Source organism: Meriones unguiculatus, chromosome 12 (genome assembly GCF_030254825.1).
Source record: "Meriones unguiculatus strain TT.TT164.6M chromosome 12, Bangor_MerUng_6.1, whole genome shotgun sequence".
Taxonomy (NCBI): Eukaryota; Metazoa; Chordata; class Mammalia; order Rodentia; family Muridae; genus Meriones; species Meriones unguiculatus.
The window spans coordinates 29,970,291-29,987,591 of record NC_083360.1 but is presented as its reverse complement, the minus strand read 5'-3'; the positions used below and the strand labels follow the sequence as shown (position 1 = coordinate 29,987,591).

The 17,301-nt window shown below is 40.6% G+C and overlaps 1 protein-coding gene across 3 annotated transcripts in view; it reads left to right on the top strand.

Annotated features, from left to right (window-relative positions):
- Positions 1-17,301, top strand: part of Fam193a (family with sequence similarity 193 member A) — a 114,145-nt gene that overhangs the window by 70,289 nt on the left and 26,555 nt on the right. For all 3 annotated transcript variants that reach the window (XM_021643671.2, XM_021643672.2, XM_060365488.1), the window contains one exon: positions 4,129-4,380. In XM_021643671.2, the coding sequence (XP_021499346.1) occupies positions 4,129-4,380 (252 nt within the window). The remainder of the gene's footprint in view (positions 1-4,128; positions 4,381-17,301) is intronic.

The window sequence follows — 17,301 nt, the reverse complement described above, 5'->3', positions numbered from 1 at the left end:
TGAAAACACTTATTCTCTCCTGTCTTAAAAGAATGTCTACAGTGCTTTTCACTTAACAGTATTTCACTGAAGAGAATATATGCTTCTATATTCTCTTCATTTTTTTAACTAATTCTAAAAGTTATTTTTTATTATTTTTAATAACATGTATTTGTGTGTTACATGTATACATACAGGTGAGCAGGAAGGCCAGCAGTGTCTGATCCCATGGAGCTGGAGTTAGAGGCCGTTATGAGCCTGGATATGGGTGTTAGGAAGTGAAATCAGGTCCTCTGTAAGAGCAGTACATGCTTTTAACTGATGAGTTATTTCTTTAGGTCCCGTTTTTTATAAGTTTGGTTTTTTGTTTTTATGATTGTTGTTTTTTAGTTTGTTTTAGGTTTTGTTAAGACAAAGTACCATGTAGCTAAGACTGGCCTTAAACTCCTGATCATATTGCCTTTACTGCCTAAATGCTGGGTGTACAGGTGTGTGACATCACACCTGGCTATAAATAATTTAAAATCTTGATTATAGTCTGAGAAATTCTTTAACTTTATTCATTCATTCATTGAAGTGTTTGGGCTTAAATTCTAGGCCTTCTGGTTGGCAATCTCCCTACCTGTATTTCCATTTAGCTCTGTCCTTGCTTTTCTCACCCTCTGTAGTACTATGGGTTGAACCTAAGGCCTCAGACTTCTATGAGAGCACACTGATCCTACTGACGTCATTCTCTTCTCCTTCTCTGCAGGTGTATGTGTTTTTTAAAGTCCTGTTATCCAGCATTTGCATTGTTTCTCCCTTTTGACCATTATTAACTGCTTAGTGACATGCCTTGTATAGCTGACATTCTGTTCAAAAGCAGTTGTGTCCATAGAATTGATCTGGCAATGAATACTGGGTCAGAATGGTCACCCAGACCCCCAAAAGAGTCACAACATAGTTTTGAAGTTTTGTGTGTATGTGTGTGTGTGTGTGTATGTCTGTTTTAATTGTTGTTTTTGTTTTTGTTTGGTGCTCTGTTGTGTTTTGAGACAGGCTTTCTCTGTGTATCCCTGCCTGACTTAGAATTCTTTTTGTAGACTAGGCTGGTCTTGAACTCAAAGAGATCCACCTGCCTCTCTGCCTCCTAAGTGCTGAGGTGTGTGCCAGTGAGTAGAATGGTAGTTTTGTTGATATTAATACATGAGAAGTGGTAACCCTCTCTGGTTGCCTTTTATGTACTTAAGGGCTGTTTCCTTTCTGTTTGGTTACTGTGTTACAAGAATTCTTTATGTGTTAGATGCAAGTCTTAGTTTGCACTATTTTCTCAGGTCTGTGGAGTGTCTTACTGAAATGAGTTGTTTGTCTACACTAGATGCTGGGGTCTAAGCCAGTTCCTTACACTTTTTAGTGCTAGTACTCTTATGGTATTTTTATTTTTTATTTTTTCTAAAGTACAAGGCTTTCATTTTAATGCACTTCAGCCTTTCTTATTTATTTATTTATTTATCCATCCATTCATTCATTCATTTATTATCAAAGCTGTTCTAGATTTATGACTTTACCTCTGACTGATGCTGTGGTCCATTTGACTCAATATTTTTTATGGTATAAGGTTAGACTCAGAACCATTTTTTTGAAAGATCATATTTTCCCATGTTAACAACTCAGACCTACATTCCATTCTGTTCCTTGGTCTCTATCCCATAGCTTACTTGACTGTTGCTTTATGATAAGTTTGAAATACAGACACCCAATATGGTAGAAGTGTGTCTTAGTTACTTTTCTTCTGATGTAATAAGAAACTATGACCAAGACAGGTTGTAGAAGAAAGAGTTTATTTGGAGCTTGTAGTACAAAGGGTGAGTCCGTAGCTGGCAGGCAGGCAGGCAGGCACAGTGCTGGAACAGGAGTGGAGAGCTGGCATCCAGATTCTAAGCATGAGAAAGAAGAGGAAGAGAGCTAGCTGGGAATGGCTTGTACTTTGGAAACCTCAAAGCCCACACCCAGTGACACACCTCCTCCGTCAAGGCCACACCTCCTAGTTCTTTCTAAACCGTTCTACCAGTTGGAGACCAAACATTCAAATATATGAGTCTATGGGCCCTATTCTCATTCAAACCACTAGTGAGCTTTTTTATAAGTAGCCATCTTTCAATAGCCTTACAGGGGTGAAAGAATGGAGATACTCATGAGGGAGAGCCACCAAAGGGTCCCACCCCCTAATGCCATTTTCGTGGAGGTTAGAATTGAAGCATGCTATCAGTTAACTGAGAGATGTATTTTGATATTGTTTTTGTTGTTGTTGTTTGTCCTTTAAATTCTCCCAGGTAGTCTATGGCTTACTAGGGTTGACAAATTCTTTTCTGTCATCTTCCATCTGTTTTAGAATTTATGTATTTATATTTTTTCTTTCTCTTTATATTGGATATTTGTTTTTTTTAACATTCTCCTTAATTCTCTGAATAAATTGTAATTCCTGCTTAGATACCTTTGTGTGCTAATCTGATATGTGGGCAAAGAACCACTGTTTAGTGACTGTCCTTTTCTCATATCTGATGTTTTTGTTGTTGTTTTTGTTGTTGAAAATTGAATGGTTTAGATAATAGAGCAACTTTGCATTCTAAGTTTCTCCTTAGGGTTGCTAGTTTTTTTTGGGGGGAGGGTTGGTTTTTCTTTTTTGTAGTTATATCTCTGAAGGTTCTTGGGTTGACTGGGGAACATTTTCCTTGCTTAGCTTGTACTCCAGTGAACTCTGGTGGTTTCTTTCTTTGTGCTATGAGGTCATGTCTGTGTACACCCTGTCCCCCTTAGTCAACCACTGAGCTATGGATAGCTTATGGAGCATTGCACAGGTTTCTCATTTCCAGAGTCTCTCAAATGTGCTTCTGTTTCATTCACTTCCCTGTCTATTCTCACTGAGTCTACTGGATTAAAAAAATAAAAAATAAGAAGAAATAAAAAGGAAGGACATGACTACTCCTAGGTATGGGGGGAGAGGCTTATTATATGAAGGAGAGCATAACTAGAGGCAGGGACATCTGAGAGACTCGAAAGTGAACATGACCCTGAGTTGCATAATGTGTGGAGAACAGAGAGAGGGAGAGCCGAGGAGCGGAGCTAAAATGGCCATGTAACCAAAAAATGGCTAGATTTTATAGCAAAGGGCAAATGGAGGAAAAGCAGCCTAGCCCCTGGGCTGGAGTTTAGGGTAGGGGGCATGATATTTCTTTTATACCCTTTAACAGATAGAGACTAAGGAATGTTCAGGGAACCTGGCAGCCAGGTCTGCTTTGATGTGTTAAATAGGCACCTCAGCTGTTTGTCCCAGGTTTGAGAGCTAACATTTACTTCTTTTGGCTCAGCTTTTCTTGACACTGAGCTGCTCTCCTTGGTAGCAGGGCTTTTTCACTCCTATGTCCCTGGTCTGCATGATGCTAGGACTAGAGCTGCACTAGAGCACTAGAGCTAGGACAAGAAAAGGCCCTGGTAGGAACTCCATATTCTTCCTATTCTTTCTTGAAGTTCTGGCTATCTTAAAGGTGTCCTAGTGTTCAGCTTTGACTGAATTCCAGAGCATGAAGTGTTATCTTTATCATCTGTGTTCAGTTTCACATTTGCTTTGGTAAAGAGCTAGCAGCTTGTCTATCCATCATGGTGCAAATTTCATTACAGCTGTTGATTGAACAGTAGGAGCCAGCAGAGGAGTATCTACTCAGTGATCCTGTTCTCTTAATATCTTTATGGGGTCCCTTGTTCCTGCTCACTTGGGTCCCTGATCAGTGGCTGCTGCCTCTATAAATACCTATCTTGAAAATGGGTCTCAGCTCTCCTCTCTGCAGCATTGCTCATTACCAGCTCTGGCATCTGTATCCTCCCCTGTAAGGGCTCTGGCTAGCCCAGGCTGAGCCTTTTATTTTTGTGTTTGCTCTGTAGTATCTAACTGACTTCAGCTTATTTCATGCCATTCTTTGTTCTACAGTAAACAAGAACGCTCCCCCCCCCTTTGGCTTTTTGAGATAGGGTTTCTCTGTGTAGCCTTGACTGTCTGTCCTGGAACTCTGTAGACCAGGCTGGAACTCAGAGACCTACCTACCTCTGCCAGGTTTAAAGGCGTGTGCCATCACCACCCTGCTAACCAAGTACTTCTTTTTCCTGTCCTTTTAGGCAGAACAAACTCCGAACACTTGTGAATGCCACGTTTGCAAACAAGAAGCTTCTGGGCTGCCAACATCAGCAATGACTGCTGGAGCCCTGCCTCCTGGCCATCAGTTCCTGAGCCCAGAGAAACCAACACATCCCGCGCTGCACTTGTACCCTCACATCCACGGACATGTGCCGTTGCACACTGTTCCACACTTACCTCGACCGCTCATCCACCCCACCTTGTATACAGCACCCCCCTTCACACACAGTAAGGTAAGCCAGGGCAGGGAGGGCCTGGAAGTCATTCACTGCTGAGCGCTGACAGGAGCAATTATTTCAACAAGACAGGGACGGGTATGCTGAGCCATGTGCAGAGCAGCATCTGCCCTTGATTGGATGGGCTGAAGACAAGTGTTTTAGCTATAGTCTTGAAAGTTCTTGTAATGTTGAGCCTTTACAGTGTGTAAGGAAACAAAAAATCACGATTTAGTTGCTAGAATTAAAGAGTTTTCAGGTGATATTGCTAATAGGTTGAACTCAAGGATACTTAACAAAAGTCCATTTTCCTAACCGTGGTCTGACTCTTGCCTTAATATAATGAATTGAAAATAGCTTGAATCCTTGTTTGAAAACTAGGGCCTTGTCAAAATATGAAAAGCCCAGTGTGCAATGCAGAGAAATCCTATTACCTGAAGCTATGGAAATACAACTGGAGGGCAGAGAAGAGAGTTCTCAAAACTGAGCCTGCAAAAAGCCCACTTAGGAAAAGCAGTGAATGTCTAGAATATGGTCTGATTTTGCGGTTTTCCTCAGAAAACCCCTTGTATATACTTAATATTTTAGACTTTGAAGATAAAATTATAGTAATTAGCCTAAAATCCTATCTAGACCAGGCTACCATTGAACATGCAGCGATCCTCCTGCCTCTTCATCCCTAGTGCTAGAATTATAGGTGTGCACCATCTCCAGCTAATTCACTCCTTATGCCTTAGGCTGCTTTGCCTCTTGAACTGCTTTGCACTTTCGTTGTTGGCTCAACATAATGCTGAGATTTTGTTACATTAGTTGCTATGTTCCAAGTTGGCAATGATTAATCAAAAATATAATTCTCCCCAACTATATATTTGTTCATTTGTTTAACACATTTATTTAAAGGGGTTGGTTTGCTGAATTCACTCTTTGGTATTGTATGTGTGGCCAGTAAATGGAATTCCCTGTGTTTTTGTTGGGGAAAGGCACAGGTGGTAGATTAAAGCACACATTAAAAAGAATAAGGTTTAAGTTCAGTTTTAATAAGCTGAATGAACTTCAGAAGCTACCCATACCCATGCTTGGGTTTTGTTAGACTTGGTATCACCTCATTTGAATATGTAACAATGTCTTTATTAGCAAAATGTTTTCAAAGCATTTTCAGGTATGTCGTCAAAGCAAGGCTGTTTGGGGTTTGTGCCTTATACCTTCCTTTTCTCTGGGTGAGTGTATAACGTGCTGCCGCTTCCTAGTTTTTCTAAATAGAGTTTTTACTTAATCCTGAAAAAAGATTAAAGCATGTCCGTTTTTTTGCTTATTGAAAGTATTCGGGGAGATGGAATACTGGAGAGATGGCTCAGTGGTTAAGAGGACTGTCTGCTTTTCCAAAGGACCTGGGTTCAATTCCCAGCACCCACATGGCAGCTCACAACTGTCTATGCCCCCAGTTCCAAGGGATCTAACACCTTCACACCAATGCACATAAATTAAAAAAAAAAAGATGCTGAGACACACCATAATCGCCTGTTTAATAAACAGAAAGCTTAAAAAAAAGTATTCAAGAATTAGTTTTTTAAAATATCTCAATAAAATAATCAAAATAATTGGTCTCCAAGTCTACTGGGAACTCTTCTCATCTGTTAGCTGGTTTTCTTCCTTACTTTGCCCCCCCCATTTTATTTTATATACAGGTGTTTTGCTTGCATTTTTGTGTACCGCATACAGTACCCCCAGAGACCAGAAGAGGGTGTTAGATCCCCAGGAACTGGAGCTACAGATAAATGAATGTTTTACCTGCATGTCTGTCTCTGCCTCACCTGTGTGCCATGGAGCCAGAAGAGGTTATCAAATCCCTTGCTTGGAATTGGAGTGTATAGATGTTTGTGGGCTGTGGATTCTGGGACTCTAAACCAGATCCTCTGGAAGAGCAGCCAGTATTCTTAATCACTGAGCCATCTCTCCAGCATACCTACCTTTTTAAAGATTTTTTTTTTTTTTTTTTTGAGACCATGTTTTCTATGTAGCCCTAGCTGTCCTAGAACTCACTTTGTAGACCAGGCTGGACTCAAACTACTGCCTCTGCCTCTGCTTCTGCCTCTCAAATACTGGGATTAAAGGCATGTGCCACCAGGCCCAGCTCAGATTTGTTTATTTTATGTGTAAGAATGTTTTGTTTGCATACGTCTGTGTGTGTGCTGGATGTCCATAGAGGTTAGAAGAGGTCACTGGATCTCTTGAACTGGAGTTTATAGATGATTGTAAGCCTCTCTGTGGGTGCTCAGAACTGAATCCAGGTTCTTTGTGCCCTCTTTTCAGCCCCTGACTTTTTATAGGGAAGTTAGAGGTCTCCTGTAAGAGGGTAAAAGAAGAAAGACCTTTTTGGTACCATTTCTGTATCTGATATTCATTTGTTTGACCCTGTGAAACTTAAGGCCATAGGTAAATGCAAAGGATTCATGAGTAGGAAGGCAAACACAGAGGTCTAGCCACACATGGTGAAGATCATACAAAACTTTAAAATGTATAGTTAAGCCACATTTCAAATGTGTTGCTTCTTAGTATCATGACTATACACTAATTTATTTTTATTTTTTAATTCTATTTCATGTGTGATTGTTCTGACTATGTGGGTATCTGTGAATCACAAGTATGCCTGGTGCCTGCAGAGGCCAGAAAGAGGTGTGTTGGATCCTCTGGAAATGGAGTTATAGGCAACTGGGAGTCTGGGGGTGGGGGCAGTGCTGGGACTCGAACCCAGGTCCTCTGGAAGAACAGCCAGTGCTCATAATCACTAAGCCATTTCTCTAGCCCCTACACTGATCCATTTTAAATACATCTGTTGAAGGCCTTTTTTTATTGTGGAAAAATAAGAGGCTGTTGGATAGAGCTGTGACTACATCTCAGTGGTGGGGTGCTTTCTGACATTTAGGATACTCTGGTCCACAGTATGGAGAGGGTAGTGTATGCAGTTGATGAAATACTTCATGAATATCTGGTGTAAAAATGTAGATTTCTGTAAACAAGCTTGTATTTTCTTTTACCAGGCCTTGCAAAATTGGTTTGTATCATTTGAGTTAGGCAGACTTACTTGAATGTTATGGCTATGATTGTTTAAATGCACAGTATGTTAATAGCCCCAAAGAGTTAGTAGAAGGGCCCTCTAGAAACAGGACAAGCTGTTCTAGAATGGCTCAAGCTTCTTCAGTTCCCTTGGAGGATTCTCAGAAGTGCTAAGTGTAGTGTCTCAGTATACCTAAGAATCAAAGGGTAGGTGCTGTGTATGGAGGATAACCACTCACACTGACGTTCTTAGGCTACTCCATGTCTGTCCTTTGCTTGCTGACTTGTTTTGAATTTCTGCTATAGTGAAGTCACAGTTGTTGCTTTGTAAGATTTAATGTCATGATTGTACTTTTTGTTTTAATTTGTACTCTGGCCATTGTGGCTGATATTTTATACAGAAAATCTTCAGGATGAATACTATGAAGATTTAACTTCCTTAAAATTAAAAACATTTACTGATTTCTATACCAATGATATATTTATTTGTTAAGTTAGATATAAGCCATATAAAAGTTTTTTTTAATGACAAGAAAATACTGCAGTGAAATATCAGAGAAAATAAAATATAGGTTACATAAATAAAATATAAAATAAAATATAGACTACATTGGGTCCCAGTTTAACTTCCAGTATCACAAAAAACAGCTAAACAAATAAATAAGTAAAATTGCACTGTGGTCTAGAGTACTAGGCACTGAATCACACCTTCCAGCCCTGGTCACTACTTTTGAATTTATAAGAGTGTTTATGGCCTTATCTGTGGCCTAGCAAGTCTGCTCCTCCCTCGGGGGGGCGGGGGTGAAGGGAGAAGAAGCTCATGAGTTTATGTCAGAAACAATTCCTGTCCCCCTTACTAGGGAACCCACTTGGATACTGAGTTACCATGGGCTATGTCTGAGCAGGGGTTGTAGGTTATATCCATGCATGGTCCCTGGTTGGATAAACAGTCTCATAGAAGACCCCTGTGCTCAGATATATTTCAACCTTGTGGGGCTCCCTGTCCCCTCTAGGATATACTAATTCCTCCTTCCTTCATATGATTCCCTACACTCTGCTGAAGGTTTGGTTATGGGTCTCAGCATCTGCTTTGATACACTGCTAGGTAGAGTCCTTCAGGTGCTCTCTGTGGTAGGCTACTGTCCTGTTACTTGTTTTCTCCTATTTCCAATGTCCATCTCCTTTGTCCTTCTAGATGAGGATTGATCATCTTACCCCTGGACCTCTTTATCTTCTTTAGGTGTACATATTTTAGTATGTTTATCCTATCTTATAGGACTATATAAGTGAGGGTGGCCCATACCTTTAGTCCCAGCAGAGGCAGGAGGACTGAATCCTATGAGTTTGAGAACAGCCTGGTCTACATAGATAGCTCTAGGACAGCCAGGGCTGCAAGAGAAACCTCATCTCAAAAAACCAAGAGGTGAATGTTCCCTCTGAGCAAGAGATTTGTGTGTTCTGTGTGGAGTAATCTGTAGAAGGCATTATATCCTTTTGCTGGTGTTCATTTTATCACCCTTCCTGATTTTCTGCTTTCTTGATTTGTCCATTTTTAATAGATGGGATGGGAGACTCCAACTTTGGTAGAAAGTTATTTTTGCTGTCTTCTCTGTTTTTGCCTAACATGCTTGTATATTTCCTTGTGAGGTTCATCTGTGCCCTTGTTTTGTTTTTGGTACTTTGGTTTGTTCTACTTCTACACTTCTAGATTTGTTGCTACTCTTTAACTATTGGAACAAACATTTCTGAACATGGATGGATGAACAAAGTACTTCTTTCAGACTCTGCTTTTGATTCTTCTGAGAATATACTATAATTGTTGGATTGTATGGTACCTGTACTGCCGTACTGTAATCCACCTAGACTGTGCCACTTCAGGCTTGCATATCTGTTGTATACAGGAACTTTTTCTCAACATCTTCACTAACGCCTGTTGTTTTATCTTCATAGTGAGGTGATAATGACATTGACTTGGCATCTTCCTGCTGAGCAGGTTATGTGGGTTCTATGCTCCTGCCTTCACTCCTTTCTGTGCTTGCTCGTTTGTTTTGACTGCCAGTGCCACAGGCTTATTACTGGAGCTTTGCAGTGCATTTTATACAAGCCTCCAACTTTGTTTTCTTTCTAGATAGTTCTGATTATTGTCCTACTCACTGTTTTCTTGTTGTGAAGAGATACCATAACCAAGGTAAGCATTCAATTGAGGGCTTGCTTACAGTTTCAGAGGGTCAGTCTGTTATCATCAGGCAGGGAATATGGCAGCACACAATGTCTCTGGAGTAGCTGCTGAGAGAGCTACATCCAGATCTGCAATCAGAGAGTCAAGAGAGCCACTGTTTTTGACATGGGCTTTTAAAACCTGGAAGCCCACCCCTAGTGACCCGCTTTTTCCAACAAGGCCAATCTCTTCAAATACTGCCACTCCTTGGTGACTAAGCATTCAAGTATATGAGCCTATTGGGGCCTGTAGCTGGTCCTTGCTACTTTGTGGTTTGTTTTTTTCCACCCTTTATTCCTCCCATCCCCCACTTTCAGTTCCTATCACTAGATAGGAGAGAAAGGATAGAGGGGGAAAAGAGAGAGGGCTCCAAATCTTTATTTCTTTTTCTTTTATTTCTTCTTTGACCACAGCTACTAACAACCTTCCCTCTAAAGAACCAACAACCACCCACCCTGCTTATCGGGACTCTAGCATTTATATACCCTCTGAAATGTTCCCAGAATTCCAAATGTCACACAATTGCAGAAATTTTCTGCAGCTGGCAAAACCATGCCTCTACTAGAGCATGAGGCAAATCATAGTCAGCTGCTGCAGACAGTCCAAAGCAGCCCCCTATCCCTACAGCTGGGATTAAAATGAAAGCACATTCTTATACTATTTCTGTGTTTTTAAAAGAAACCAAAATTTCAGAACAATCACTTCAGGGACCATTTTTTCCTTTTTTAAATTCTTCATGAATTTCACATCATGTTCCCCAATCTCACTCATCTCCCTGTCCCTTTGTACCTGACCTCTGCCCTTACAACCCCCCCCAAAATAAAAGGAAAATAATCTCTGCTGTGTCACAGAGAGTCTCACAGTATACCCTTTTGTCCTCGCTTCTTTACTTGAAATGTTCATTGTAATGAGTCATTGGTCCTATTTCAGGCCTTTGGCTTCTGCTGCCCCATCCTATCTGCTACTGGATCTTCACCGAAACTTCTTGAAAATATCCTGTTGTTGTCCTGGGTCATGGAGAATCCTGTAGCTTTGAATCTGTAGAACTGGTCCCTTCATTTGCTCCAGCAGTTCATAGTTGGGGTAGGCTAACTCAAAGCCCTGGATCTGGGTCTGAGTGATAGCAGAGCTTTTCCAAACCCACTAATAAGAGTGAGATCTCTAGCACTGCCCTGGCTAATTCACCCAATGCCACAGCTGGCAAGGGGCAGAGGCAGCCATGGGTTGGGTCACCCGTGCCCACACCATTAGGATGAGCTATATTATGCCAAGGTGAGGTTCAGGGCCAGTTCTCCACAGCTAGCTCATCGCCAGCCCCCAACCAGGGTCAGCTCTACTGTGCTGCCCAGGTTGAGGTACAGGGCTGGGAGCCATTCCTATTCAAACTATCGCAATTATGGATTCTTTAAGATTCTATGTGACATTTAAGATGAGTTTTTTTCTACTTTGGGAAAAAAAGTCTTTGGTTTTGTGACAGATTGCCTTAAATCTGTGGAAGACAAGTGGAAATAGAAATGTTGGCAGTAATCTTTGATGTACGCAGCTTGCATGTCTGTATTCATTCATCCTCTTCTTTGGTTAATTCATATATATTCTATTCCTTTTTATGTTATTTTCTCATTGTTTTGGTACATAAAATTGCAATTGATTTTTTTAAATGTTTACCTATCTTGGTGTGGGGCTGCATTCATTTTTGGTTTTGTTTATATCTGAACATTTTAGGATTTTCTTCCTATAAAATTGTATAATCTAAACAATTCCTTTCTTTCTGTTCCTCACCCACATACCTTGGCACTGGTTACTAATATTATATAGAAGAGAATTGATAGAAATGTGCTTGAGTTTTTGAGGATTGACTCTTGGGTCTAATGCCTGCGTGCTGAGTAGCACTGCCACTTGAGTTCTCTCTCTCTCTAGCCCTGTGCCTACTCCATTTATAATTCTCTGTCAGAAGTCGGCTCATTTGAGTCTTGCTTTTTTTGTTTTGTTTTGTTTTTCTTCTTGTTTTTAGTCTCAGTAAAAGTTTCTCAATTTTGTTGGTCTTTACAAAAAAATGATATCTATCTATCTGTCTTTCAATGATTTATCTTCTTTGGGGCTGTAAGATGGCTCAGTAGTTAAGTGTGCTGGTTGCTTTTCCAGAGGACTTAAGTTCGGTTTGCAACACCCATGTCAGGTAACTCACAACTGCTTGAAACTCCAGACTGGGGGAGGCAGTACCTTTTTCTGGCCTGTGATGGCAGGTGTACACACACAAAAACTAAAACTCTTTTACAAAGTTTAGTGTGTGTGTGTGTGAGAGAGAGAGAGAGGTGTTTGTATATGTGAGAGAGATAGAGAATAAGAATGCATAGAGTCGTGAGGAGGGTGTTGAATTTCCTGGGACCCAAGTTAAAAATAGTTGTGAGATGCCCAGTATGGGTGGTGGGAATCAAATTCATACCTTTTTCAAAAAAAAAAAAAAAATCACAGTGCTCCTAACCATTGAGCCATCTCTTTAGTCCCTGATCTTTTGATTTAATTCATTTTCTATTTCATTATTCTCACCCTAATTATTTAGATGATTATTATTTGGACAAAGTCTTTCTTTATTGCCTAGATGTATCACAAAATCAAAATCTTCATTTTTATGTTGAAAGTATGCCTAGCTTTTTTTTTTTTTTAATAGAAGCATGTGTTGTTGCTATAATGTAAATTTCCTCTCTTGCTTTCTATCTCATACTTGTTAGGACCAATGAAATGATGATGCACACAGATTTTATGTGAAAGAGGTTTATTGAATGGAGATGGAGAGAGAGAAGGAGAGAGTGAGACATGATGGGGGAAGGGAGAAGGCGCCCTGACAGAGAAAGGGAAGAGAGCAGGAAAGCAAGAGAATAAGAGGTCAGGAGCAACAAAGTGGCAGGTTGAGTTGATCCTTATATGGAGCCACTTAACCATGCCTGTGACACATGATGACATCATAAGTTGCTAGGCAACCCAGAAGCAGGCTGCCTAAATACTAACATTCCTCCCCTTTTTCTATAATTAAAAAATGAGGAGCTTGGGCTGCTTCTCATGTAAGGCAAGTTAAAGTATATAAATGTAGGTTGGTTGGAAGCAGCTCTTGGTTGCCATGCAAGGGGTTAAGAGAGAGAAAAAAATAATAGCAACAAAATGTCCAGATTACATGGTCAAGAGGAAGAGGGGAAGCCCCTGCCCTGGAAAGTTCAGGGTAGAGGGTTGCCAGTAGACAGTTGCCAACTACACAAGGCAGCAGGTAGGGACTGAGGAATGCTGGGAGAACCTGCAGCTGCTTGTCCTGGGCCTGAAGCACACCATTCCAGCCTTTTTTAAGTGAATAATGGGCAGAGATTCTCTTCTGGCTACTTCCTGCTGATACTGGGAGTCCTGTAGAGAGGTCAAAAGACTGAAATACTGGCCAAGTCCAGGAAGAACAGGCTGTTCGATTCTGTCTAGGCTCTGTGAGAACATCCATGGCTGGGAGGAAAAGTGCAGGTCCAGCTTAATGGAAGTCTTTGAGGTCAGACTGGAACACCTGTGGTAGCTGCTTTGACAGTATTGTGCCGTGGATATAGGAAACACCTGGGTCTGGCAGGATCCTGGAACATATATATAGGCAGAAGACAAAGTTAAGTAAGTTATGGAGAAAATTCCTGTAGGTGCACATTTAAAACATTTGGGAGAGGGAATGGAGACTGAAGGAGAGACTTGACCATGGGAGCCTCCATTTACCTGAAGGAACTCCATTTACCCAATCACTGGCAGTAATCAAAAAGGCTTTGCTTTGATCTGTCATCTAAGGAAATTGAGGCCAAGTTTGGTTACAGAGGTGTGTAAGATTAGAGGCCCTTAAAGCAGGAGCTAGGTGTAGAAAATCTCCAGAAAACATCCCAGAGGGTAATCTGGAGGAACAGATGAATGGACTGTTCCCATTGGGCAAGCAGGAGTCAGTGACCTGTCAGGGCGTCCCAAGAGCAGGGTTTGCCTCAGTAGAGTAGTATGGTACAACAGCTCATCAGCATTGGCCCAAGACCAAGGACACAGTTGCTAGTAGCAGACACAATTTACCTAGCTAGGATTTCGTAGTGTGAAGAGGAGGGAGAGAAACCGTGCCAGTAGAGGGAAAATCTTACCCAAGGGAAAAGAAGGTTCTAGATGAAGGATTTGGATGTAGGTTGGCAAGTGATAGGAAGTGTTTGCTCCAACGAGAAGTGAAGACTCACCAGTTGGCTGGTGTTGGGTGTAGGAATGTAGCAATCAAGTAGCCAGGAACAGGAAGTGTCAAGGGAAGGGGAGGAATCCCACCCTCTGAGATAGGCAATAGTACTTATCTGGAGCCCAGCTGACCTGAGAAGTGGATTCAGGTGGATTTCCTGCAGCTTACAAGAATTACTTTTAAGTTTTACAAAGGAGATAAAACTTTAGACATGTTAGCATCACAATTGTAATCTGCACTGAGATAAACATTATAGAAAAGGCAGTAGAAATACACATTTGTTTAACAGAATAAGTGTTCTTTAAGGTGCGCTCTGAAAAGGCAGAAGCCTTTGGTGAAGTAGAAGGGACAAAAGCTCACTTGTCTTAACCTTTAGTATGATTACACATTATGGAGAGTTAAAGGAGATTTAAAATCTTGAGCTTGGAACCATGATAGTGTGTGATATAGTGGAATGTGTTTGTATTAGAGTTAGATTAATAAATCAGAGCTCTATTGATAAAGGTCAAAGCTCTGGACAGTCAGTATAACAGTAGCATAGCAACAGGAGGAACCATTAAGCATTTTTACCTCTTTAGGATACCTTAAATCACTGTAGACCTTGCAACCTCTCTAACTTGTATTTATCAACCTTAAAACACTTTCTTAGACCCTCAAACATTTATAACTTGTGTTTACCAACCTTAAAACACTTTCTTAGAATTCAGATCATAGGCAGCTCATGGCAGGAGAAACAGGATTTATTAATTTAGGAATTGACAAATGCATAGGCAATTACATGTACTTTTAAATTAGCTTAATTTGAATAGACCTTTATAACTTTGAAATTTTAGCATCATATAAAAATTATTTTGAACCATGTATATAATACATTTATAAATGCATATGTGTATAGATTTATAAATGTTATAAAAACATAACTTTAAATATATTTTTAAAAATCTATACCCACTTAAAATGAGACTTGTTGGGCTGGAGAGATGGCTAAGTGCTTCAGAGCACTGTCTGCTCTTCCAAATGGGCCCGGGTTCAATTCCCAGCACCCACATGGCAGCGCACAACTGTCTATAATGCCAGTTCTAGGGGATCTGACACCTTAACTAATGCACATAAAATAAAATTAAAAAAAAAAAAACAGTAAAATGAGACTTGTTGCTTTTAGTCTAAAAGGAGATAAAATAAACAGTTAATTATGACCTAGGAAGTCTTATGAATGTAAACCCAATGAGCAAGTTATATATTGTTAGATACAACATTAAAATTTTTTTTTTCTTAAAAGCAGAGTGTACAGAAATCGGGAAGAAAAGATTTTTTTTAAAAACTAGGAAGTAGGGGCTTAGAGGTCAGAAATATTTTGAGAGCCAGTGTTTGGAGTGTACAGCTTGGAGTTTTGCAGGAGTGAGTGGGGGAGGGGCGAGCACAGGTGTGACTTCTCTATTTCAAAGTCAACATGGTGTCTCGCCATGTGCAGTGCACAACTGTGGCAGCACAGAGAGACTAGGTGCTTACTGGCAGGAAGGCTCTCCTGGCCTGAGTGCATGACATAGCTGATTGGAAGTCTGTGCAACTGAAAACCCTCCTCTGCAAGGCAGGTTTTCAGCCCGAGATTTAAAACCTTTAAAACCTTGCCCTTGAGGCCTGAGGTAGCAGCACAATCTAAAGCTATCTGTGTGTGCTCAGGGTCCCCAGCAGTGGCTTATCTAACAACAATAGTTTGGAAGTAAGCTGTGTCTGTGTGTGAGGCAGTAGGTTCAGCGTCTGGTGTGAGCATTTTAGTTTCCAGAAACCAATTTTGGTGCAACATGAGTGTTGGCCTTGTCCTGAGTGCTTGGAGCACATGTCAGGATGCCATGTCTGGGCAGCTGGAAGCAGAGGGACAGGTGCGTGAAATAAGGTCAGGGAAGTTGAGAAAAAGTGTAAGTTTTAAGACTCTGTGGTTCAGTGGTAGAATTCTCACCTGCCATGCAGAAGGCCCAGTTCCAATTCCTGGCCAAAGCACCAATGTTAGGACCAGTGAAATGATGGTGCATACAGATTTTATATGAAAGTGGTTTATTTGATGGAGATCAAGAGAGAGAGAAGGAGAGAGTGAAGCATAACAGGGGGAATGGAGGAGCTGTCCAGACAAAGAAAGGGGAGAGACCAAGAGAGTGACAAAGTGGCGGGTTGATCCTTTTATGGAGCAACTTAACCACACCTCCCAGCTGTGACACCTGGCAGATGATGCCTGATGACATCGTAGGTTGCCAGGCAACCCAGAAGCAGGCTGCCTAAATACTAACAATACCTTTTTTTTTCTTCTTTCATCCATTGATTTCTAACTCTTTTTCAGTGGGTAGGAGAGTAGTGTCATGTTACATGTATTGATGGAGTCCATTCTCTGCTTTCTCCATATGGGTCTCACCAATCAAAATTCAGGTCATCAAGCTTAACAGCAACTGCTTTATCTGCTGAGCCATTTTGACAGACCTATCTGTTTACTTTTAACTTACAGTGTATTTAAAGTAGGTATCTAAGGCTGGACCAATGGCTCAGGGATAAGAGTGTGTGTTGCTTTTCCAAAAGGACCAAGTTCAGTTCACAGCACTCAAATTGAACTGCTCACAACCTTTAACTCCAGCTTCAGGGTTATTGGTCTCTTTGGGCATCTATACTCCCATGCACATATCTACACCCACCTCCCAATACATAAATAAAAATAATAGAAGTAAATTTTTTTGCAATGGGTCTTATGTTTTTCATTGGTGTTTTTATATCATTCATCTTTTTTTCTTATTTTTATGAAACATATAACATTGATAGGAATGATTTTCAGTTATATTTGGATTATTGTCAAATGTGCAGCTATTTATATTCATTTTCAAAGGCTTCTGTTTAACTATATTTTACTGTTTTGAATATTTAATGATATATCAGTAGTACTTAGATTTTAATTGTCTTACTATTGCCCTGGATTTCACAGTGTATATTAACTAAATTCCCCTTAAGATCACACATGTCTACTCATGGCCCAAGTGATTTCAAGGAAAATGCCTCTTCCTTTCTCACATAGCACTCAGTACATGAGTTGTTCTTCTAGACAGTTGCCTTCATGTGAATTAGGAATATGAGAAAATATTTTGTTACATTTATTTATGTTTCTGCATGTAGACCCAACCATCTGACTTGTATATTTTCTTTCTGCCTGAAGAGAGTCATGTAGTTTCTTCAGGCAAGGCCAGTCTACTATAGGTGAGTTCCTTAGGCTTTTGAACTTTTTATTTCTCCTTAACTTTTTTGTTTTTCCTCAAGACAGGGTTTCTGTGTAGCCCTGATTGTCCTGGAACTCACTCTGTTGAGCAGGCTGGTCTCAAACTCAGACATCTGCCTGCCTCTGTCTCCTGAGTGCTGGAATTAAAGGTGTACACCAGTTCTTCACTTTTGAAAGATTAAGTTACTGAGTGTGCAT